General features: G+C 40.5%; 1 protein-coding gene and 1 pseudogene across 1 annotated transcript; one reads left to right on the forward strand and one right to left on the reverse strand.

Annotated features, from left to right (window-relative positions):
* Nucleotides 1-6: 6 nt before the first annotated feature.
* On the reverse strand, nt 7-22,035 carry Cmtm6 (CKLF like MARVEL transmembrane domain containing 6). Its single transcript, XM_004634220.2, has 4 exons — nt 21,791-22,035; nt 11,080-11,256; nt 4,494-4,592; nt 7-1,304 (listed from the first exon to the last, which is right to left on the reverse strand). Exons 1-4 carry the CDS (start codon nt 21,926-21,928, stop codon nt 1,170-1,172), a joined length of 549 nt encoding a protein of 182 aa, XP_004634277.1. The 5' UTR covers nt 21,929-22,035; the 3' UTR covers nt 7-1,169.
* On the forward strand, nt 19,197-19,468 carry LOC105742549 (annotated as a pseudogene).
* Nucleotides 22,036-26,751: the final 4,716 nt, after the last annotated feature.

Below are 26,751 nucleotides of genomic sequence, written 5' to 3' on the forward strand. Positions count from 1 at the left end.
AAAAAAAAAAAAAAAAAAAAAAAAAAAATTTAAAAAACCCAATATTCCCTCTGACAGAACACATAAAAGAGGACCCACAAAGCTGCATCAACTTAAGTAGAAAGAATTATGTGCTAACAGAGAGATAAAGTACTTTAGTACTTTCAACTCAGCATGAATTTACTCTTCACATGCATGGTAAGTGGCTTAAGCCTGTTTTTATAATTATTTTCACTGTACTGAGCAAAAAGTCCATTCTTCTCAAAAGTCCAAAAGGTCCTTAGGTGTGCATTGGTTTAATTTTTCCATGTGTTGCATAACAATCTTTTTAAAAAGAACTTGATCTCAACAACCAAAGTGCAATATAAACATGAGGCTGCTAATGTTGCCTTTACACACAAAAATACTAACATCTCCCATACATTTTATATTATAGGCTAAAATTCTCAGAAAGCATTAAAAACTATCTTAAAATGCTACCATACAATTTTAAGGTTGAGTGATATATAATAAAGCCAAGTATATATTAAGAAAAAAAACTGGACCAACATTTTAAATACTGATTTTTTAAAATATACATTAGTCTCTATTAACAAACATAATCACTACAAACTAACTGCTGTTTATACAGCTTCAAAGCATAAGTTAGAAGCTAAGCCTACACAGAAAATGTCCTGTGACAAAATAACAGAATTATTTACAGGGGCCGGGGAGATGGCTCAGTGGAATAAGTGCTTCTCTGGCAAGCACAAGGGCCTGAGTTCAATCCCTGGTTCCGCAAAAAAAAAAAAAAAAAAAAGAAAGAAAGAATGAATTATTTATGATTATTTGAACTATGTACTTTAAAGAAAGAATCGCCTTTCTCTCCAACTTAAGAACTTTTTTTTGCCGGAACTGGGGATTGAACTCAGGCCCTGTGCTTACCAGGGAAGCGCTTATTCCACTGAGCCATTTCCTCGGCCCTACATTTGAGACATTTCAATAGTAATTAAAAAAAAAACAACAAAAAAACCTTGTGGCTTAACTTGTGATGACTGACACACAGGTTAACATTGATAAAAACATTTCCTGGCTTCCCCTGGCTCTTAAAAAGAAGTGGTTTAACCAACTGCACACACCCTGTAAGACCCCGTGCCAGAGCTGAGGCTGCAGGAAGAAGAGCTGCTTCCTTCCACAGCGCCTGGCGGGGGCTATGCGTTCAGTGGTTCAGTGAGGGCTTCCACTCGAGGGGCCTCCGACTTCCTCAGCTGGGCCTCCCGCCGCTTTTCACAGAGCATAGCCATGAAGTCGAGGAGGAACATAAGACTTGCTAAAAAGCCAAACACCTGAGAAAGGAAAAAGGGGGAAAGTTTATACAAGGAGTCAGGGAATATAATCTCACATTTCCTACTTGGCTCTGAGAGTTCTTCACATGAGCAGGGTAATGTATTAATTTTATTTTATACTCACTATAATCTGATGATATTTAAAAATTATTTAAACAACCCCAAAATGTAAAGAATAAACAGAAACATCTAAAACAATAGCTATTATCTCACAAAATACAAATTGTCCTGTCTTACACATGAACATGTGTATGTAGCACATCACTCTAGGAAACTAAGGTTAATAGATGAAAAATAAAATCCTATGAAATGATATAAACAGAGGTTTCTACCTGAGACAGTGCTAGATGGATATGCTGAGGAAATAAGGAAGCAGGCAACCTGGCCCTAGTGCAAATGGATACAGTTACTAATAGCACAAAAATTCCATTTTGAAAATACTATTAGGTTAAATTTACAGGTAATTTTCTCAAGTTATTGACACAATGACTTGAGCTACTGCCTACTTCCTCTTCCTTGAGTCACTTCCTCCTTGTACTCTTCTAACACTGACCAAGCATTCTGAGAATTCTGTCAAGAGACAGAAGACCTTGCTTAATTATAGCTTCCTTACTAGCAAAGTCCTTAAGGAAGGAAATGGGGGCAAAAACATGCTCTGGGGATGGGGGAAAGGAGAAAAAAAGGGAAAAGCAAAAATATATATAGGGTTGGGGAGACAACTCAGCAGCATAAGCGCCTGCCTCGCAAGCACAAGGTTCAGAGTTTGATCCCGGGTACCTCATGCTGTGGCAGCCCTGGAACCAGGCCTGGTGGTACACGCCTATAATCCCAGTGCTGGGGAGGCTGAGACACTATCACTATGAGTCCAAGCTGCATAGAGATCCTGTACCCAAAAACCCTATTATTTATATATGGCTCTAAGACAGCCATCCTAAGTTTATTTATCAACACAGCCCTAAACCCAAGTCTTTCTCTCATCTCCACACTTTGTTTTATTTTGTTTTGTGTTTTAGGGAAGGGTCTACAGGGTATGCAGGGTCTCACTACTAGATCGGACTCCTAGTGATTCTCTTGTTTACAGCCTCCCAAGTGCTGGGATTACAGGCGTGGGCCACCACGCCAAGTCTAAACTGCCATCTCAGTGTGCCCCGGAGGTGGAGCCAGCATGGCAGGCCAGACTTTGTTTTGGATTGATGACATCTAGTCCTTTAGCTGCACAGCAAACTTTGAATACTTCAAATGCAAACATGCTTCCTCATCTGTCAAGGTGTCTCTCTAAACAGCTGAGAATGCGCCTGCCCATAAACACCCTCCACACCATGCCATCAAAATGAGTGCTCTTTCAGCTCTTTTAACATAATTTTTAAAATACTCATCTAATTATTCATAATTTAGTTGGAAAGGTAACTTCCAGCTTATTATAAACCCTGACTTTTTACATACTGTTTTGTTTGTGATACCAGGGATCAAACTTGGAACCTTGCGCTTTTGAGGCAAGCACTCATGCCGCTTAGCTATCCCCCCAGCCCTTTTACACTATTAATTACTGCATAACATTCTAATAAATCACCTAAATACAATGTGCAATTTTTTTTTTAAAGTAATTGTTTTGTTTTGTTTGCAGAACCGGGGATTGAACTCAGGCCCTTGCACTTGCCAGGCAAGCACTTATTCTACTGAGCTATCTCCCCAGCCCCCAATATATAATTAATTGCTAGGAATTTTATGACATGTCCCTCCACACCTTAGAACTCAACTTTTTGTTCCACATTCCTCACAGAATTTTACAGTAATATATTTTTATACTTAGAAGTATTTAGTTGATCAAACACATCTGCAATGAAAACATGTATAAGTTTATAAAACAAATTAATTATAAGGTTATTTAAACTTTTATTTTTCTCTTCAACTAGTTGGTGTGCCCTTGTGTGATGAGTATTACTTGCTGCTAGGATGAGTCAAGGTTCAGCTTTAATTTTATGCCTATTTCTTACAGGTATAAAGTGGTATTATGGGCACATGAAAAAGCAGATATAGCTATGCAATTCTCTGAAATCCTTTTACATTGTCCTATCATAAAAAGTATTTTTCATTATTTCTTAGCTAACAACTCTAATTACAAATTCACTTGGTGAAAAACAAAGTCCTAGTTGGAAACCAGATGATGGCAAGAACATCAGTTTTCCCATGGTTAGCTGCATTTTCAACCCCAGAACCTGGCTAGATCCGTAATTCTTGATTTGCAATTCTCAAATTGAAAAACCTAAAAATAACCAAATGTTTTTCTGATTCACTTGAGTCAAAATCAACAAAACTATTTGCAGCCTTTACTTATGTCTTTTACTGTAAATATTTAAATATTAATGCTGAATTATACAGGATATTGCCCCTGATCCTTTGAAGGTGTTGTACAATGTAGTATATGTACAATATCACCATTCAAACTTTTTTTTTTTTTGCAGAACCGGAGATTGAACTCAGGCCCTTGCGCTTGCCAGGGAAGCGCTTATTCCTCTGAGCCATCTCCCCGCCCCCCCCCTTTTTTTTTATCATTCAAACTCTTAAAAATATCTGGCAACAAGGATTTCAGATAAAGACTGGATCTTTTATTTGCAATTGTCCTCTTGTAATCAAAAAGATTTTTTGTTTTGTTTTACAACTCAGAGCAATGCACTACAATAAAATTTAAGACAGGCAAGCACTTTATTTCTTCCTCTTTTTGGGGGGGAGTTGTTGACTGTAGAAAGATAGGAAAGATCTAGCCAGACTCCCCCACCAGAGATGAATTCTCAAACACATAGATTCTATATGGGATAAAAATTTGGAAAATGATTTCCACAAAAGCTATTCCTACCTACTATTCCTTAGAGAGTCTTGATGATATTTTATGATTATACATGGCCCACTGATGACTGCTATTTATCTACACAAAGTTCGACTGGTTCATTTAATATACTCCATTATATTTCATTTCCCCTTCTATTTCCTTTATTAGGCCGAACTTATGAATCATTTCTTCTGTCTTGCTGTACACCTAGAACAGTGCATGGCACTGATCTAACTTTTAAGTTACATCAAAAATAAGAGACCAACTATCTTCATATACCATGTAACTTGTTGAAGATTTCTCAAATTCTATATTCCTAGGAAAATAAACCCCCCAAAATGTGAAAAATACAAAGTACTTACAATTGCAGCAATTTCAACAGGGGTTCTGTCATGAGTGGAGACAAAGATGATCGATGCCAACAAAAACACACATCCTGTTCCCAGCGTAATATAAAAATCCTATGCACACATACAAAACATGTAAGGAATACAATATGCTAGGTTTATGCAAACATTTTTAATTTTAAAAAGCTTCAATGGCTTACTTTTTGACACAACCAGAAATATCTAACACACAATAAGCCTAGTATGCAAATACTATCCACACTTTTAACTGGCTGAACTGAAAGAATACAAGATATCCTTTTAATAAAAATTCTCTCAAAAGGCCATGTGTGTATCCTTTTTCTCTCAGACACGTGAAAATTATCAAAGCCAAAGAATTTATTATAATCCCATCTTATTTCCATCAAATTTTTTTCTTTCCTTTCAAAATATTCTGTGCATTGTCTGTATCTTATAATCTGAGCAACTACTTTGAAGATAGAAATATGCAATATAATAACCATTGTTAGTTTCTTATCTTGTTTTGAAATTCTGTATCACTTTTTTTCTCTCTTTAAAATAAAAAAGGGACTGTCCTGCTTCAAGGTTGTATATGATGAGATTTTTGGACTTATGTGCAAACATGAGAAGTATATAATTCTTTATCCTATTTTTAAAATATAATGTAATTTTTAAAATGTTTTTATCATATTATTTAGGGACTTAAAGTTCAACATATCACTACTTGATGAAGAATAACTGCTCCTTATTATGCCTAAGATGTTTGAAATGCAATGAGATAGTGAGGTTAAGCTTAATAGCCTAAATCGTTTGATAATAACAATAAGCTTGTCTTCTGGATGGTTAACAACATAAGTTTGCAGACCAAAATTAGAGAAAAAGGAGGGCTACAAGGAATGCCAACATTTTGGCCCTAACCTTCTAAGGTCAATTAAGACTCAGGACATATGAGAACTTGTACTGTAACGTCATGTACCTTGGTAGTGTCCCAAATTTTCTGATCAAGAAGATTATGGGGCCAAAAAGGAAAGTGATCGATGACGTAGAGTGTGCCTAAGGAGAGTCACATGGGGAGAAGACACTCCCTCAGGCTTTCACAGAGAGCACATTGGCCAAGCAATGGCCGTGACTCATCCACATGGCTGCACAGACAAACGTTCTACAATCTGAGGTACAGGATCTCAAGATAAATTCTGAGCGCATTTCACTGACCTTCTCAGACCAAAAAGCTACAACTCTTGTTGCATAGGTCCTGCTTTACCTTGGTCTTAACCATCCAGTAGAAAAGTATGAAGACGAAATATAGGAAATAAAGCCATGCTGTTATGTTGAGCTGTGGGGGACTCAGGTCAATAATTTCTGACATTGCCAGTTAAACAGAAGACCCAATGCTATTATGGGCTACTGGACTCTTTTAGAATATTTTGCTGAGCTTACACACCTATAATATTCAATAACGGAACTTAGAAAAAATGGGGTATACCGATGAATGTCCATTTTGTATCTGTGTATTCAAAGTGGTTGGGATAGATATATAGTTGCATTCTCTTAATGAATAGAATGATTTGTTCTAATGGTGTTTGTAAATAGGATCACAAGTCCACTTCTTGTACAGCAATTAACCACTAAGAAGAATATATGCAGTGTATTATTTTTTGAAACTGTACTTCCGATTTGATTCGAAACTGTCTCATTGCTGTTTATCAATAAAACTTTGAAAAATAAAAAAATTAAAAAAATTAAAAAAATAAAAAAGAGGGGCTGGGGAGATGGCTCAGTGGAATAAGCACTTCCCTGGCAAGCGCAAGGGCCTGAGTTCAATCCCCGGTTCCACAAAAAATAAATAAAATAGAGAAAGGTTATAAAAAATAGTCTATGCACTAGAAGACAGACTTTTAGCGATAAGGAAGTGGATCAGGGAGGAATGAAGAAGGGAAAAGGGGTCAAAAGGGATGAAAAAAATTAAAAGGTTATACTTATCAACATACCAAATAATCCTCATTTTGAGTTACTAGAATCTGATAGAAAGCCCCTGCAAATTCAAACGTTAAAAAGGAATCTACGCTAGAATAGTCTTTCACAATGCTTTAGTGCTTTCAAGAGACAATCAAAAGAACTGTCCATCATTAACTAAATAAAAGTAGGCCAACGGTGTGTTTTCAGACCTCTGAGCTTTCAGGAATAACACACTGCCCCAAAGAGATCCAAGTGGGTGATCCAAATGCGTGTGCTTCATGAGTTCACCACCTACTACCCAAAGGCTTCTGTAGCACTTCACAAGGCAGCTCAGAAGCAGGAGATATTCCGTGGTCTCCAAGTGCTCACTTAGCATTGCCTCAAAGGCTCTATGTGCCAAAAGAAAATGAGGCCTGTTGGCTGGCAAGATAGCTCAGTGGTCTAAAGCTCCTGCTTAGGTAAGCACAGGGACTGCAGTTCAATCCCCAGCACCACATGCCGTGCCAGCCCCGCTGCCAGGGCAGGCTGAGCCAGTCACAGAGAAAAAAAAAAAAAGGAAATGAGGCTTGATATACACTTGATTCAGAGGCAAAACTAGCTTTCTGGGTCTTCTGAATTGCAATTTCTATTAAGCCTAATAGTAATGAAACTTTCAAAATAGAATTCCTATACTGTCAACCACTGACTTAACATTTACAAAAAATTTAGGATGTATTCTCTTTGTTCTAAAAGAGGTATTATTTCAAATATATGATATCCACATATAAATGTCCACTTCCTAGTATCTGGAGTGCATTCAAAGAGATATTTAAACAAGAAAAACATTTTTTTTTTTTAAATTTTATTTAATTTATTTATTTTGTGTGTGTGTGTGGCCAGCTCAGCCCGCCTGGCGGCAGGGCTGGCTGGCATGTGGTGCTGGGGGATTGAACCGCGGTCCCTGTGCTTTGCTAAGCTTGTTCTAAGTAGGTGCGTTAGACCACTGAGCCATCTCCCCAGCCCAATCATTTTGTGATAGACTAACATAGTACTCAATAAATATAGTTCCTTGAGTTCGTAACTCATAAGTTCAAATCTCAGCTACGCTACTTCCCATGAGACTTTGAACTAGTTATTTAATAGTTATTAAATAAACATAAGTAGGGCTGGGGAGATGGCTCAGTAGAATGAGCACTTGCCTGGCAAGCTCAAGGGTCTGAGTTCAATCCCTGGTTTTGCCAAAGAAAAAAACCAAAAACCAAAAACCATAAATTTAAATTAAATAGCTGAACTAGTTGTTTAATAATGAGAGTATCTATTGTCTTCATAAAATGATTCCATGAACTAAAGTTAGTCCACAGAAGGTCCAAGGCACATAGTACACTGGCTACTAGTAAATCTTAATTTAATCTGACCTACAATAGCAGTAGATATGAAAGATATTTCTTCAAAGAAATTGTTCCTCCCTAGTCATTTTCAAACCATGCAAACAAGAAATCCTTATGTTAGGTGAAAAGGCCTTGCACAAGCTAGGCAAGTGCTCTACCACTTAGCTATATCCCCAGCCTTCCTTTATTTAGATCCTCTGGCCTAATTTGGCTGTCTTTGAACTTATGACACTGTCACCTCAGTCTTCCAGATAACTAGGATTATAGGTATGCATCATTTTAAATTTTTTAACTTAAAATAAATTTTTTAAAGGGTAATAGGTCTCCATAGCATAAATTTTTTTTTTTTTTTTTTTTTTTTTGGCGGAACCAGGGATTGAACTCAGGCCCTTGGGCTTGCCAGGGAAGCGCTTATTCCCCTGAGCCATCTCCCCGGTCCCATCCATAGCATAAAATTAAAGCAGTACAAAAGAGCACAGAAAAAAAGTACTCGAGTACTGGTCCCCCAAAAGTAATTTGGGTATAAAATCAATATGACTCCATGTTTGTTTCTTGTAATTGAAAATAATAGAATCTTACTGCTTTCTTTTTACACTGTTATCTCTTGTGTCTTTTTTCTTTTTTTACAATATCTCACTATGTAGTTTGCTGCTCTTAAATTCACTATGTAGCTCAGGCTAGCTTCAAATTCATGTTGATCCTCTGGTCTCAGCCTACTAGAATGCTGAGATTGTAGGAGTGCACCACCACACTCAGCTCTTGTTCTTTTTTTTTTTTTTTTTTTAAACATTTATTTATTTATTTGTGTGTGAGACCAGCTCAGCCCACCAGGGGGCAGGGCTGGCTGGCATGTGGTGCTGGGGGATTGAACCACGGTCCCTGTGTTTTGCTTAGCTTGTTCTAAGTAGGTGCTTTAGACCACTGAGCCATCTCACCAGCCCTCAGCTCTTGTTCTTAATACTAAATAATCTACTGTAATTTTTATCATTTTGCTGAGACATGAATTCTTTCATATGTCATCCCTCACATGTACTATTTCTTGTAAATTACTAGTTTTTCACCTATTTTTATTTTACTTGTACATTTTAGATCTAAATAATGATCACATTCATCATAGGGAATTTGTACCTGTGCACAGTATATCTTGCTTCTCTTTCTCCCATTCCCCTTACCTCCCCTCCCTTCAGCCCTTCTTCCCCTCTCCACCCACAAAAGTTCTGTTTCCAGTTCTTCGTTCTATTCTTCTTTTCTTTGTGTCCCTCCCTGCCCCTCATCTCCTCCTCCCCCCTCTTTTTAATAGATCTGGTACAGGGTCTCACTATACAGCTCGGACTTGTAATGATCCTGTTTTCAGCCTCCCCAGTGCTGGGATTACAGGTGAGTGACACCACACCCAGTCTCAGTGGCCAGTTCAGCAGCCCATGCCTGGGGACGGGGCTGGCACAGCATGTGGTGCCTGGGAGTTGAACCTCGGTCCCTGTGCTTAAGCAGCTGCTTAATCCGCTGAGCTATCTCTCTGGCTCACTGCCCTTCTCACTGGAACATTAGCTTCCCATTTCCCAACACCTATTATATGTTTTGGTCCTTATTCACACTTTCAGTTTCTCATACCAGAGAAATCATGTGATATTTGCACATGTATCCAATTTCCTTTAAGAATATGGTCTCAAAGTGCATCCTTGTAGTTAGGCAGAGTAATAAATATAGATATATAAATATAGATAAATATAAAACCCACATTTTCTTTATTCATTTACCAGTTGATGGGTCTCTGGGTTGTTTCCAAGATTTACTGATTACAAATGGTGCCACTATAAACACAGGTTTATAGTGTGTTTAAACATATGATGCCTTTAATTATTTTTGGGAAGATACTAAGAAGAGGAATAGTTGGGTTGAATGGAACCTCCAGTCCTAGTTTTTTGAGGGAATGCCACACTGCTATCAATAGTAGTTGCACAAGTCTACATTCTCAACAACAGTGCAGCAGAGTTTCTTTTTTTCCATAGCCCCTCTAGCATCTGTTATTGATTTCTTGGTGACAGCCATTTTTTAGGGGGTGAGATGGAATCTCAGTGTTGTTTTAATTTGCATCTCTCAAATGACCAATGATGCTGAATATTTTTTCACATATTTATTCACTGACTGTACTTTCTCATCTGAGAAGTGTCTATTCATTTCACATGCCAATTTTGTTTTCAATGTATTTAGTACAGGGTCTCACTATGCAGCTCAGACTCATAGTTATCCTCCTGTCTTCAGTCTCCCCAGTGCTGGGATTACGGGTGCATGCCACCACACTTGGACTCTGTGGCCTGCTCAGCATGCCTGGGGGCGAGGCCAGCATGGCAAGTGGTGCCGGAGATCAAACCCCAGATGCCCATTTTTGGATTGGGTCATTAAATACTAGTTACTATCAACAACTGAAACACTACCAATGAAGTACATTGCTCAACTGTTTCATCATTAAATTCACTACTTATCTGAATTATTCTGTCATCCCATAAGTCCAAACCATAGTCAAACAAAAACAAAGGGTGAGGAGACAGTCTTTAGAAAGTTAAACTCCAATTTTGTGAAAATAAGATTTCCTCAATGTAATTTTATTGCAAGGCAAATTTTTGAAGAATGAATCAACAAATACCTTAATTCACTTATAGGAAACTTAGCTCATAATAAAATGAAAGCAAAATGTAGATATAACTACATTCTGTTAAGTGATTTAAGAGCCCTAGAAATACATTAGCTCTGTAGAACCAGAGGGACATTCTGAAATATGAGGAAAAAAAGTGACAAAATCAAGTCAGCAGTAATAGTGCAGGCCTGCAATCCCAGAACTGAGGAAGACTGAGGCAGGATTGAGAATTCGAGTCCTGCCTGGGCAAATTAAAATTTCAAGTCCTGTCTTGAAATTTTAAAACACTGGCAATATGTGTCACTAGCACTTTCCCTGTCATTCCCTCGGAAGGCAAAACTGGGTTGATTAGATGCAAAGTGTTGGAATAATGGACAGTCTTCTCATGGTTCTGACTTTTAAAAGTTACTATTTTGGGGGGCCTGCCCCTTAGCTCAGTTCTTTAAGTGGCTGCTTCAACAAAGCAGTCAGGCTCAGGTTGCTGTGGTTCCATCCCCACAACTCAAGCCAGCCAAACCTGCCCTGAAGGCATTTGGAGCAAAAAAAAAAAAAAAAAAAAAGTTGCTACTTTGAACAATAAACCATCCAAAGTTACACAACATCTATGCTCTAAATAAAATGGATTATATTTTTTCATGCTTACCGATGATTTTACTTTCATAGCATCAACTCTGTCGTACACTGAAGTACAATATACAATCAGGAAAAGGATACTCAGAAGAAAGGCACTGCAGCTCACAAATTCAAAAAAGTACAGTCCTCCACACAAAGTACATTGTGATACAACTTCTTCACAGATAAAGGCCAACAGAGACAGCAGCTACAAAAGAAGCAGAACATTCAAGTGTTGTGCAGAGAACCCACAGTAGTCAAAACAAAGACAAAAAACAAAAATCCACAAGTTTACTCAAATATTTCTAAAGTAGAAATTATGGCAAACAAGGTTAGTAAAGAAACCTTATCTATACAGAACTTGCACTGCACTTACCTTCAAAGAGGTATCATGTGCTAAACGGGGAAATCTGGATATTGCTATTGAAACAACATACGGCCTTCCAGGAGAGAAGCTGGGACATGAAGGCAGCAGGGTCAGTTTTGTGGTAAAAGACCCGGAGAGAAGCTCGTAGCAGAGGAGCAGTTTACAGGAAGGCCCCAGCGGGAAAAAACACAGCACTCTCTCCCAAACACACCCCCCACCACCCCCAAAGAAAGCATGAAAGCCATTCAAGTTAGTATGAAAACAGCAGCACAAAAACTACTGTATGACTTTAGAGGTGGGCACAGCAAATTTAAGTGTCTTTGTGAACTAGCTTCAGGTAATGGAGTGACATGGTGGGGTTTACATTTGAGGAGAAGGGATTGGAACTGGTACAGATTTTAGGGCAGGCAACCAGCTAATAAGCTGCAGTAGGGAATGACAGAGATGGCAACCAGGGATAGTAGTAGTAATGGTGAAGAGTGGTTAACCACTGAGAATAGAATCCCTTATCAGATGAGAAATAAAGTGGGATACAAGAAAAGACATGTACCTTAAATAATTGGGTTTTAGTTATAAAGCCACATTTATTCATCAATCTTCTGAAGTGGCTCTTTTCTTTGAATGCACGTCTGCTGCTTGGAATTCCAAATCATGCTTCCTGCATTAATCACATTCATTATCTAGGGGCAACGATTTCTGGACTGATGTGATAGGAAACAAGATCTTGGACACTTGAGAAATGGAGTATGGAATTTTTCTGGTGATAAAGTGATTTCCCTACTTTTTTACAGTTGCTTTACATAATTCCACAGCTGACCAATAGTTTAGTAACTTTACTTTCAGTCTTTCCAAAGCATTCAATTTGGCTTTCATACAACTATTCCTTTTCACACTTGGTTTAGTTTGTGTAACAATTAATTAAATGTTTGACCAGAAAAGGCATTATTAACATAACCTGGTATGGGAACAACACACTTCAGCTGAGGATAGAAGACTGCATGCAAAGTGCTCAAGAGGCACCTACTGGCCATACCAAGTTTGTGACAGGGAAGAAAGAATCCAGAATCTTCCTCGGCAGCAAAAATGCTGGGGAGAGAACCACGTTTTAAGTGTGCTGGGACAGGAAAAGACTATTTAAGACGTAGGTGCAGAGTCAGCTGTGAAGGTTAACTTTGACTGTCACTGTGAGTGGATTAAGAAACAGCTAGGTACTTAGTGAAATACTTTTGTAGATGCATCTATGAGTACTGAATAAGTGAATTAATCTAATGCTAGCTACAGTACTAACCCCACCAGGAGCTTGTAATTTGATGACTTTACTGGGAGGTGACAAAAACTGAAGGTGGGGCCTGGCTGAGGGAGTGGATCATGAGAGGTGGGGCGCTGGGACTGTATCTGTCCCCAGCCCCTTCCTCTGGGATGCCTCCCTAATTTTCTATCTCCCAGTGAGCAGCTGTCCAGTGTGTGGTGACCCCACCCCAATGCTACTTCTACTTAAGAGCAGAAACACAAACCCCAGAAATTGCAAGCCAGAACAAACCTTTCCTTCTTCACATTGTTCAGGTCCAAGATTTTGTTCAAGTGACTGAAAGCTAGCACAGGGGAAAAATAGATTATAGGTCTGAAGCATGCAAGAGAAGTTTGAGATTCAGACTGAGTGAAAGGATGAGATCATCCAGAATGATGAAAGCTGACCTTAAACAGAACTCAGGAATCTCACACTTTAAGGGATATGCACAAAGGAAACATCAGCCAGAATAAGCAGCAGCAGTCTAATGGATGCAGACAAGACCAAGTATTTTCACAAAAAACAGTAATCATGAGTGCTAAATGCTACCAAGAAAGGCAGGCAGGCCACAGAAGAACAACACTGAAACACCAAAATTACACTGAGCTATAAGAAGGCTGCTGGTGACATCAGCAAGAAAATTCCAGCAGGAATTTCTAGTCCAGCAGAGAAATTTCATTAGGCACAGCACGCATATGTATGGGGAGGAAAAGACAAAGCAGTGGAATTAGGACAGCAGAGTACAGAAGTGGCTGGGGAAGAATGGCCAGAAGAGCTGTAGGGTCTGGGCCAAAGGGAAGGGAATTCCAAGGTTTGACAGCAGCGGACATGGTTCATTGCTCCAGCAGAAGCCAGTTAGCTGGGTAGGTCCAAAGTCAAGGTAGCGAAGGCCTCTCTTGAGAGCTGACTCAAGGCTCAGTTTGGGGCCCACTTGAAACTGGACAGGAGAACAAAGAGCACACTTGGGCAGTGTGGGTAGGAAGCTGCGGGAATTTCCTCCTGAGTTCCAAAATGAGCAAAATGACCAATGACCCAAGTAAGACTGAAGGGCAATGTCACCATACCCCGGTAAAGTCAAAAGAAATAACCAGACACATAAAGGCAATAAGACTGCAACCAAAAATGAATGCATATTTTAAGTAGTACATAATAAACATTTATCTTACATTTTCATTGTTAAAAAATACAATAAAAAAACCCTACTGTACAGCTAATATAGAAAAAGCTTCAGCAGTTTCTTCAAAAACTGCCCTACTTCTACCTATGACCTACCAATTTCACTCTGGGGCAGTTATTCAGAGAAATGATATTAGTGTTTGTGCAAAAACAAATACTGTACAAGAATGTTTATGACAATTTTATTCATAATTGCCATACACTAGAATCTAGATGTCTTTCAATAAATAAACTGTGGTATAGCCATATCATGGAATATTAATTTATTTAATTTTTTAAGTATATATTTGGTACAAGGTCTCACTACACAGCTCAGACTCGTAGTGATCGTCCTGTTTTTAGCCTCTCCACTGGTGGGATTGCAGGTCTGTGTGCACCACCATGCCTAGACTCAGTCACTGGCTCAGCACACCCCAGGAGTGAAGCCAGCAGGGCATTCAGGACCAGGTTCTAACCCTGATCCCTGGGCTTGCCTAAGCAGGCACTTAGTCCTCTGAGTTACCTCATTGGCCCACCAGGGAATATTAATAAAAAAGTACAAAAGTGGTATTTGGAATAACCTAGATGATCTCCAGAGAATTATACAAAGAAAAAAAAATCTTCTAAAGGTTACACACTGTCAAATTCCATTTTATAACATTCTTTGAATAAGAACAGAGGCAGAACAAATCAAGCCTTGTGACAATGGAACCCTGCATCTTGACTATGGTGTTGGGGCCAGGGCACATGGGAAGCTATACATAAAATAAATTGCAGGGCTGGTGAGATGGCTCAGTGGTCTAAAGCACCTACTTAGAACAAGCTTAGCAAAGCACAGGGACCGCGGTTCAATCCCCCAGCACCACATGCCAGCCAGCCAGCCCCGCCCCCTGGTGGGCTGAGCTGGCCACATACACACACACACACACACACAAATAAAATAAAATTTAAAAAATAAATAAATAAATAAATAAATAAATTGCAAAGAACTACCCACTACAAATAGGTACACAGAACCTCTCTATATGGGCTTTTCTTTTGTGGTTACTTTTTATAAATCTATAATTATTTCAAAACAAAAAATGAAAAGAAAAAATAGAGGCCAAATCAAAATTGGTATATAAGCCTTTACAATATTTCCCCCTTTATTGGCAATATAAAATTTATACATCCCTACAACCCAAGAGAATTTATATGAAGACTAAAATTCCAATATGCACTTTTCTGTAAATCAGAGTATAAAACAGTCCCACATATCGTGAATTACTTCCCTCAGGTAGAGGTTAGGATTCCCAATAGTTACATAAGAGGATATAGTGACAAACCAAGACAAATCCCAGATCATCATGTGTGTATTTTCTTACATTCCTGTAATTACCATTATAATGGTAATGAATTTTTACATGACTATGGATAATAAAATACTAAATTCTAATATGCAACTTTACTCTTGGCTCTATGTTAAAAGCTGTCCACCTTTTAAGTGTTCAGAGAAATCTGCAAAATACATCTTGGGTTTATTAACTAAGAAGATACCAGCCTAAAACGTTGAGGTTTGAGAATGGTTGTTTGTAAACTATTGTTTGTTTTGTTTTGTTTTTGAGACAGGGTCTCACTATGCAGTTCTGCAGTTCAGGCTGGCCTTGTGCTCACTTTTGTAGCCTCCAGGCTGGTCTCGAACTTGCAGAGATCCTTCTGGCTCAACTGCCTGAGTGCTGGGATTACAGGTATGCACTACCACACCTGGTACTGGGGCTGCATGGTAGGCACCTGCATCTGGGACTGAGACCCCATGGCATGTGGAGCCAGGGATTGAACTCAGGTCCTTGTGCTTGCCAGGTCAGTGCTTATGCCTCTGAGCTATCTCTCCAGCCCCTATGAACCGTTCTTATTACATAAATTAGATAATCAGGACCACTCACCTATAAAGCTACCTGACAGTAATAAAACCTTATCCATAGCATACATCTAGACTGCTTTCATCTATTAGTGGTAAGAAAAAGGCAGTAGACTTAAGTCATGACAAATTCTGTTCTAAATACATTAACAGGGGCTGGCAAGATAACTCAGCTGGCTAAATGCCTCCTCTAGCAAGTGCAGGGACCAGGGTTCGATCCCCAGTTCCTCATGCTTTGCCAGTCCACCCCGGGTACACTGACCCAGGGAACCAAGTCCAGGCATGGTGGCACACACCTGTAATCCTAGCACTGGGGAGGCTGAAAACAGAAAGATCACTACAAGTCTAAGCTGCATAGTGAGACCCTGTATCAAATACATAAATGGAAAAAAAATACATTAACAGGATTCTTACTGACCTTCTGTCTCAGAGTAGTGTTAGAGGCAGAACCTGCTTGGCCTTCCTAAGAGAATGAATGGGTACATGATTCAGTATAGACAATTAGTATAGGTCCTATCTTTTTTCAAAGGCCAAGAAATTAGCACAAGCCTCCACTCAGTATGAAATTTTCTCCCTCCACTCTTGAGGCCTCTAATATTTCTTCAATAATCACCTACTGTATTTAGTCTCCAATACAAAATATACTTGATGATTATGTATCAATATTATGCATATGAACATTAAGGATGGGGTAAAAAGATCAATGTATAAGAAACAACAAGAAAAGAAAATGTTTTATACCACAGAACTGAACATTCATTATGTGTAAATTGAGAAAATCTCTAGAAGCTGGAGAAGGTTGAATGGAAATGAACTCAAATTAGGACAGGAAAAGAATATTGGGGCAGGGGATGAATGAAGACAAGAAATGCAAGATTATAAAACAAACTAACTATATAGGAATAATGGGGAAAGAGGTGAAGCAGCCGGGTGTGGCTCTGTGCTGTTCCTGAGAGGGAAAATAGGCTTCCAAACAAAGGCAACAGGGAACACCCACAGGGTTAGCAAATTAGGAGACAAGAGGAGCAGAGCATTGGGTGGGGCCTGAAAGAATTCTAAGAGTAGGAGGGAAACAAGCAACCAGCACAGGAAAAGCAAGTCACAAAGTTTTTGTTTTGTTTTTTAAGCCAGGTGTGGTGGAGCATGCCTGTGATTTTAGCAGTTGGGAGACTAAGGCCAGAGACAGGACTAGTACAAAACCTACCTGGGCAACTCAGTGAGACCTCACATCAAAATAAAAATTAAAAAGGACTGGGGATGTAGTTCAGTGCAATAACCCCAGCTTAAGTCCCCAGCACTGCAAAACAAAATTTAGGAAACCCTAAAGGGAACATGAACATACCCCAGGAGTCAGTGATAACTGGGAATGTGTGGACAATGGGGTTGGAGGGTGGGCTTACTTTATTTTGCTTATAATTTTAGTTGATTTTTTTTTCCTAAGCAGACACTTTTTATACTATTAGAAAAGAAAAAATAAAAGTGTGATGGTTAAGGGAAGAAAGAATTTCAAGAAATGGGGAGTCACTGCTAAGTTCTGGCCCCAGTATAAACTGCTAAATTATTATGGTGGTCACCTAATATGGCTGAAGCCCTTAAAACAACAGTTTATCTTCCCAGTGACCACTTCCTCCTCTTCCCCAGTCCAGCTCTAGATACAATGTGTTCTCTCTCTCTCTCTCTCTCACACACACACACACACACACCCCAAGCAGCTCCTTACATGTAATTGAAACTGCCCCTCTAACTCCACCCGTAGCAGAAGTCCACACAAACCTCAGCTTTGTCTCAGGTTGGAGGACTTTCCCATCTGCCCTTGATCCTCTCCATGTCTTTAGAGTTAATAACGGCTTCTTTTATCTTTCCTGTCTCTTTACTGCACTGCTGAAAAACCCCTCTCAGTCATTAGTATTAAAGACTAAAGAGGCCAACAATAGGAAGAAAAAAAAATCACTGATGAATGTATGAAGTTAATGACAAATGTAACCCACAAGTAAAAGGGGTCAATTATTGTTTTGGAAGGCCCATTCTTCTTTAGAATTGGACAGAAGAAAAGAGAGACTACACTTCAGCAGTTTTTCTTTCAATATTATGAAATCATACTGAATACTGCACAATGAATATTAAGCTAAGTACCTAACAACTGTATATCCAATGCTTCTTCTAAAGACAAAGTTTTATGAAATATAATGAAGAGAATTACCAATCAGCGAGAGAGCTCAGCAGCATAAGCACCTGTCTGGCAAGTGCAATGTCCTAGGTCAATCCCCAGTATCAAAAAAAAAAAAAAAAAAAAGTATTTTCAAGCTTTTATAGAATTTGTAGGGCTTTGGGAGAACATAAAGCTTCCCAACCACAAGTTAAAAGGTGGTAGTAAGCTTCAGATAGGCTAAAGCCCAAGGCCAGCAAGCACAGCAAAAACCCTGCCTTCCACTCTCTACTTGTCCCCCAGTGGCCATGAAATGGTAGATTAATTTCACTTTATGATTGTGTACAACTGTGTAGGTTTTCCTCATAAGACCAGGCCTGTAAACTTACAACTTCCTCTTTATATTTCCTTTTTTGCTATTAAGTCATATATTAAAAATGGTTGTTACAATGAACTCATTTGGAAAATTTCAGTGACTCAAACATGGTCTTAACCATGGCTCTGGTTCAACACTTAGATATTAGAAGATTATCCTGTACCTCCATGTCAGTTTAACTTCTCCAAAATTTTCAAACCTTCCTTGAAACTAACAGTTGCCAGGGATATAGCTCAGCAGCACAAGTGCCTGCCTGGCAAGTGCAAGGTCCTGAGTTCAATTTTCTGTACCAAAAAATTTTTAAAAATTAACAATCACCCAAAACCAAACCAAAATAAAATAAAACAATACCATATAAGGGCTGGGAATATAGCTTCAGGGCACAGCACATGCCTGCCAACTGCATGATCCTAAGCTTGATTCCTGCTACCCAAAAACAAACAAAAACTAACCATCATATTGAATACTAATTCTTCATCATTTACCTTTAACAATCTCCTACCTACCTTTTCTTCAAGAATAAAGACTGAACCCAGAAACTTCACACAGCCTTTTGTTCTTTTTTATTATGGCAGGGTTTATGTCCCCCAGGCTGGGCTCTCACTTGCAGTCCTCTTGCCTAAGTCTACTAGGGTACACATCATGAGGCTGAGGCAGGAGGACTGCTGAGAGTTTGAGATCAACCTGAAATACATTGTGGGATCCTATCTCACAAACAAATTATTGTTTTTCATTAATTACAAGGGATCACCTGTAACACCATAGGAATGTACGACTTACAACTATTAAAAATATTAGTTAATAGTTTCAAATTTTGAAAATTATCATCCTGAAGAAATAGACTAAGCCTCAATAGCCTTACATAATTTGCCCTTAGAATATTTAATGATAGTTGCTGCGAAGCCAGGATGGAGGGAAGATGGTTTATATCTCAAATGGACAAGTGTTGGACAGAGTCAGTCCCCATGGAGACTATCATTAATAACAGATTTCTTCTGGGGAATAGCCGAGTTTGTGGTTTTGGTTTTTAAAACTCTGCTTCAGCAAGATGTGAAAAAAGGAAGAGGCTATAGAAACTCATCTGATTCCAGATAAGATGATGGAAGAGAGCTACCAAGAAACCCTCCCAGAACAATGGATAGAATCAATCCTCCTCATGGTCCCAGTCTTCCGCCAATGGCTGGTGAATGAGGAAGGTAAAGGTCTGGTGTAAGAAGCAGACAAGTAGATGTGCACAGTCACAGGGGAAGGAAGCCATCCGAAGGTGGAGGTCTGACTGTGCTGGACATGGACATGGATGTGTGATCTCAACAGGGACTGCCCTGTGCTCTCCCAGATAAATGAGGGCTCGCCAGGAATTCTCTCTGCAAGGATCTGGCTTGACTAATGTGCGGTTCTATAAATACATATGTTTGTCTCATTGTCTTTTCTGTATAGCTTATTAAGTATTGATAGAATTTTAATAAATATTTTAGGTTACCGACTAAAAAAACAGTATTTAATGATATAATTGCTGACATTGTGGGTCTTTCTCAAGGTAATATAGAATGCTTCAATTTAGTAGACATCAGTTTTTTTCATTTAAACAATGAAAAGGCATCAATATAATGAATTTCTTCTGCATGATTTGTTTCTTGGTACCTACACAGTATCCACACTCTAAAAGACAAATCTGGGGGCTGAGGAGACAGTTCAGCAGAATAAGCACTTGACTGGCAAGCACAAGGTCCTGAGTTCAATCCCCAGCACCACCAAAATTAAAAAATAAAATAAATAAAGACAAATCTGGTGAATCCTACAACAAACTGCCTGAATAATTACTGCAATCTCAGTACTGTGCAGCCCTCAGAACATGAAACAAGTACCACAGACACAACGTGGAACCTGTTACGGACAGCAAATTACACATTTTATTTAGGTCATCGCACCAGCTAATTAGTAAGTAATTAGGTTGCCAGATGTCAATTTGCTCCTTAAAGCAAAAATAACTCTCTCAAAATAATAAAAGGTCACAAAATAAGAGCAAAGAGACAAGCATATGGGCAGAATAAACTGGAAGACTGATTACGTAAATTTAGGATTCCAGTAACTGCTTACACTGATTTCTCAACCGCACTGTTTCTTCTTAAGCTCTGAAGGGTGTGCAGCAGTTAGGAGACAGTTTAGACAAGCCTTTGACAAAATTCAGGCCATCTGTGAATGACAAACACCGCCTTATAACTTCATAACTCTAATAGAAAAGTTTTGCTCTTTTATCCCTATCTCCACCCTGCACCTCCTCGGTGTTACGATTTACAATCGCAAACCCCAAGCAATCTCAGAGATTTGAAAAAAAAAAATCCTGAATGGGGGGAAAAAACCTGAGATAATTTTCAGTTGAACAGCAATTATTTTCTAAAGAGTTTTGTTATGAAAAAGATTTACGCTTTACTGTAAGGAGGCAAAGCTGATGTTTTAAAAACTATGTAAGAGTCAGAACAGGAATACATCAGGCTTGAAGGAACAGGTTGCGCAAAGAACAGTGGCAGACTGAGACCCAGGACGCCTGCTAATAGCCTAAAAGTGACTAGTGGGAAACTGAAAGACAGGGCCAGATAGCTTGCCTTCCACAAACCAAATTATCCCTTTGTCCAAGTGATTACCCAATCCTCCCTAGATATGATCATTTGGGTGGCTAAAAGCCATACTAGTTTTTTGACTACTGTTTTTCTATGTAACGAAAGTAGGGCATCTTGCGTTCTAGAAATTACACTTCTGGTCATCTGAGTTGTAAGAATTTAAGTTCTTCCCAAGAAAACCAATGAACTAGTTTTTACTTGGGGTGGTTAAAAACAACAAAAAGGAAAAATGGAACAGAAAGAGGGAGAGGGAGAGGACACGGGCTGAATGTACATGCCAAGTGAATTACAATTTAAAGTTCAAAAATGCTTTGATATTTTCATGAGTATATTTTTTGCCGAAAATAAACTAAATGAACTGAACAGAGATACCATACCGGCTCTGAGACCTCCACGTACACACAAAATCATGTCCTTTTGACTTTCTACCTCTAACACGTTTGAAACTGTCCAAGTTAAACTGCCCCTCAGGGTTTAGCACTAGGAAAAGCACAAGAGCCAGAAAAGATAGCACTGCCGCCCTTTCCCTGCTCCCCGGGCGGGAGATAAGGGAGCCGGTTCCCGGAGGAGAGGAAGGCTCTGCAGCGGGTGGGGAAGGAGGTCGCGAGCGCCGACCGGGCACCCCCGACGCACCTCCCGTGCTCAGCAGCCCCGGCCGGCTCCGGGGACCTTGGCGCGAAGAGACCGCGGGAAGCGGGGCGACGTGGGGGAGCCGGGAGGCCGGGGGGACAACGCCCCCTTCCCCAACGGCACGGGAAGGGTCAGAGGTGACGAAACGGGTGCTTCCTGAACATCCAGAGGGAACAGCCACCCAGCAGCCGCCAAGGCCGGCTGGCCGAGGCCCCCGCCGGCCCCCGCGTCCCGCCCGAGCTCGCCCCGCGCCGCGAGAACTCACCAGCTGCAAGCCCTTGAGGAAGCGCCGCGGCGGCGGGAGTCGCCCCAGGGAAAAGTGGGCGGCGAGGCCGCTCCGGGCGCCCCTAGAGGAGCGGGGGTCCTCCTCCGTGGTGGGGCTGTACACCGCTCCGTTCTCCATCGCCCAGGCTCCAGGAACCACCGGCCCCCACAGGAAGTCTCGGACTCGGCCGCCGGAGCCGAAGACCTCAGGGCTGAGCCGCTGGTGTCACTTCCTGGGCTTCCTGCTCGCAGGGGCCGACCCCGCCCTCTCCCCTCCACGCCCTCTCCACGCCACGCCCCGGCCACGCCCCTTCGCTCCAGAGCCTTGCACTTCTGAAAGTCAGGTCAGCTTTAGCTGGAAAGTTGGGTGCTGTACTTTTCCCGGACTTTTTTTTCCCCCTCAAGGTGCTGGGAGTTGAATCCAGAGCCTTGCACAAGCATGCTCTCTACCATTTAGCTACATCCTCATCCCCTAGCCATGGCCTTTTACCCTTCCCTCTGACATCTTTCAGACTCATTCAGTCTTCTTGCATCAGTATTACTAGAATGCCCACAGTGTACAGTGAGCCCAGTTCTAGTTGCTAGGATTACAACCACGTACCAAACAAATGCGCACGATGCCTGCTCTGCTGGTGCTGCCTTCCAGTAGGGCAGTCAGTGAAACAGTAAACAAATTCCTAAGGATTGGAGGCAGTGATACAATGATAGGAAAATACTGACGGCCCCAATTTAGGATGGTTCAATTTAGGATTTTTAAAAACTTCACGATGATGTAAAATGGATGTGAATTAAGTAGAAGCTACCTCATATTTGCATTTTGATCTTTTTTTTAATACATTCTGTGATATTTAATTCTAAAAATTCATTTTGCGTTAAATGAGTTTTCCCAAATGTTGGCTTACGTAAGTGTTCTGACCATGTTTAAAGCAGATGACACTAGGAATATTTGGTAGGTTAGGAATGTCATATTAAGTGCACCTGTGTAGTACACTGACAACTGGCTGTCACTTGTAACACGAAGCTGAACAGAACCACTGGTGGTGCCAGGTGTGGGAGACCAACCTAAAGACTGTTGCCAACATCATGAAAACAAGAACTAGAGAGGAAGAAGCGAGCTGTTAGGCAGCTGCTGGTTCTCCTGGGCTGTTGGTTCTCTTGGAGGAGCTTGTCATGCTGGCTTTCTAATGAACTCAGCTCTTCTTATCATCAAAGGAGCTCAGGCCCCTGTCACTGGGAATGGCTACGGTTCACTTTGCGGGAGCTCTGGTCCTTCGAGCATCATTTCCTGGCTCTGGAGGGGAAGATGATATGCTGTTCAGTGTCCTGGAGAAGAAGCTGGTCATGCTGATACACACTCGACTATTCTCATGACTGGAGGAGCTCAGAACATTGCTGTTGCTGAGGATGGCTGTGGTACTTTTCGGGAGCACTCTGGTTCTTATTTTGAGTGTGGCTTCCTACTTCCAGCACAGATTCCTCAGCCTGCTAACACAGATCGTTCATCCTGCTGGCTTCCAGACTTTCTAGCTTCTACCTCTAACCATTGGGCCAGCTCAGATCCATGAAACAAACCTGCATGGGACATTGTCATGGGCCCTTGGACTCCAGCTGGACTTATAGGGGGCATTGTTCTGGGCTCTAAGTAATATCTTGGACTCATGAAGGATATTACTGTAGGATCCAAACCCTCTACTGGATTCTTTTGGAGTTTAGTGTGTGGACAGAGTTCCCGCACTCTCTTTGTATTTGACTGTTTGGATGACTGTTATAAAATAATTCCATAAGTTATGTGTTGACTTATTCCATAAGTTATTGAGTTGTTCCCCTTGTAAACTCTAAACTACAACAACCTGCAACTTTTGATATATTTAATTCATGATGAGTTTATCAGGATACAACCCTATTGTAAGTTAAGGAGCATCTGTAATGTGAGATGATGGAGAGCTGAGTGCTGAATAGGCACTGAAAGTTGATGGTCATCTTTTTTTTCTATTGGTCATCTCTTTAAAAAATAAAAAAAAATGGGGGCCAGGGAGATGGCTCAGTGGAATAAACGCTTCCCTGGCAAGCGCAAGGGTCTGAGTTCAATCCCTGGTTTCGCAAAAAAAAAAAAATGTTATGTGGACCAAGTTATGATGAAGGAGAGGAAAGGAAGCTAGAGGTGGTGTAAGCAGAGGGCAGATGATGCAGACACCTGAAGATCAGAAATTTGAATTTCATTTTAAGGACAATGGTGTTTCTAGAAGAACTTTCAAGAGCACGCACTTCTGCATCTCTGTATTTTTTTAGGCTCTCTGGTCAGAATCAGTTGTTTTATGTCTTGCCTACTAACTGCTGCAGTCTCATATGTTGATTTTATGTGAACTTAAGGAAATGTATCAGGAAATATACTTATATCTTAGCAACTGAAGTTGGGTTTTGTATCAGGCACACATATATTCTCACAACAGAGGCCCATACTTTGAGTATCACATACAAGTCAAGCAGTCAGGGGTAGCTGGAATGCAGCCCTAGGTGACCTAAGAATTTGGCTGCTAACTACTAACCACAGCAAACCTCAGCCTCTACCTCACCTTCCCACTCAATAAAGCCCTTCCCAGAGCTCATCGTAATTCAGTGAAGCTTATGTTTGTAATCCCAATAGAAAAGTTATGGGAATTCTAATAAACTAATTCAATCTACTACTTCTACTGCAGTGCATGGCAAGAATAAAGACACTAAGGCTTATTTGCAGTTGCCAGGAGCCAAGGAGTCCTAAATCCAGCTAGAATGATGGAACAAAGTCCTCAATCAAAACCTGAACCTGGGTTTTATTAATTAGTGAAGAAGAGAGTGGCACAGGGATGAGTGACTGTGAGAGTGGTGGGAAGTACATGAGTGCTGTGAGATGGGCTAAACAGGAGGCCTGAAGTCACCCCTGCAATATGGAGAGAGAGAGAGAGAGAGAGAGAGAGACAGAGAGAGAGAGAGAGAGACAGAGAGAGAGAGACAGAGAGAGAGACAGAGAGAAGAGAGACAGAGACAGAGAGAAGAGAGAGAGAGAGAGGGGAGGGAGGAGGAGGGGAGAGAGAGAAAGAGAGAGAGACAGATCTGCATATTACTGACTGGGGTAGTATCTAGTATTTTGGGGTGGATGCTTTGCTTTAGTTGTGATGTGTAATCCATGCCCTGAGAAGTCATAGCCTCTTTTCTCAAGGCTCATTCTTGGCTGATAGCATTGTCACTTGGCTTAGCTCACACATACTACTCCAGAGCTATAAGTGGGGCATCACTGACCTGTCCATTACCTCTAAGGCTGCACATCAGCACCTTGGCTACACCCATTTGCATTGCTTAAAGCCAATAGAGGGGTTAAGGATATGTCCTAGCTAACTCTGTACATATCAACAATTCAAGGAGCCAGGACCAAATGTTCTTCTTTCTAGGAGAGCTATCCAGGTGGTCCTCCACATTATGGACTAGAGAGAATTACTACTCCCATCAGCTTCTACATTTATATCTCTTCTCCACAGCCCCACACCTCCCTCCTTCTTCCAGCAATAAAACAGAAGTGCGCATCCAGATGAATAGACAAGTGGATACTACTCTGCAGAGGCTGTCTACAACCAGCTAAGACTATCCTTCTATCTTAGATTAAGTGCAATCTAAATATCCTCCTAAGACCAAGACCAAACAATTACCATCTCCCCCATGCTGGGAACTAAAGTCAGGGCCCTGTAACACATTAAATATATGTGCTGTCACTGAGATACACCCGCAGCCTTCACCACCAATTCTATCCAATATAAGAGGCCACTGTATTTTTACCAGTGCTATAAGGATTCATTGCCCTGTTAGCCTTAGAGTCACTGTCATCCAAAATTGGATACTCCAGATATCTGAAATTTCCTTTGAAACTTTAGCACAAGAATAAGATGGGCCAATGAATAGAGATTGATAAAGGGACAGACGTATGAGAAAGCAGGTGTAGTAACATGTTAGTTATTAGAGAATATATGGGCAACTCCTGCACAATAATTAGTAAAGCATATATAGGTGAGCACTATACAATGATTTCAACTTGGAACATTTTATAAATAAAATTCTGCCAAGGATGTTACCAAGAAGCAAGGACACAGGACCTCTCAGCCCTCTTGGTTTATTTAGGGTGCACTTAGGCAATTCATTTGGGCTCTCTGCTTCTCTTTACATTTAGAAGAATTTAGCTTGTGATTCACAGACTTCAGGGTGCATAAGAATTGGCTGCAATGCTAATTAAAAATAAAAATTCTTGGAGATGCAGGTACAAAGATTCTGAATTGGAGTGGCACCTGCAAGTGCACTTCTGTAACAAGTTCTTCAGGCGAGCCTCCTAAGAAATTCGCCCACGCGGAGAGACACTGTGCTGTATGAATCAGGGAGAGCCAGTATGTCACAGACAGTGGGTAACTCCCTTTGTCCTGATGAGGAAGAGTCCACAACTTAGAGATTAATATTCCTACTACTTAAAGGAGTGGTGGTGGCGGCAGTGAGGTCCCTTATGTTTCTTAATAAATGAAAATATTTTAGGGTTTCATGAGCAAGTATTTATACAGTGTCACTAATAAATAAACATTTCTTAGTCAAATGGTTACATTTGACAAAGTCACAATGAAAATGAGAGATTCTAAGGGCTGGCAAAATAGCTCAATGGACTAAAGCACCTGTTTAGGCAGGGCATAAGGACCGGGCTTAGATCCCAGGCACCACATGTGGTGCCCGCTTTGCCCCCAGTGCACTGAGACATTGATTAAGACTGGACGTAGGGGGCTGGTGAGATGGCTCAGTGGTCTAAAGCACCTACTTAGAACAAGCTTAGCAAAGCAGAGGGACCACGGTTCAATCCCCCAGTACCACATGCCAGCCAGCCCCGCCCCCTGGTGGGCTGAGCTGGCCACACACACACACACACACACACACACAAATAAATAAATAAAATTAAAA

Source organism: Octodon degus, unplaced genomic scaffold (genome assembly GCF_000260255.1).
Source record: "Octodon degus isolate 3935 unplaced genomic scaffold, OctDeg1.0 scaffold00059, whole genome shotgun sequence".
NCBI classification, from domain to species: domain Eukaryota; kingdom Metazoa; phylum Chordata; class Mammalia; order Rodentia; family Octodontidae; genus Octodon; species Octodon degus.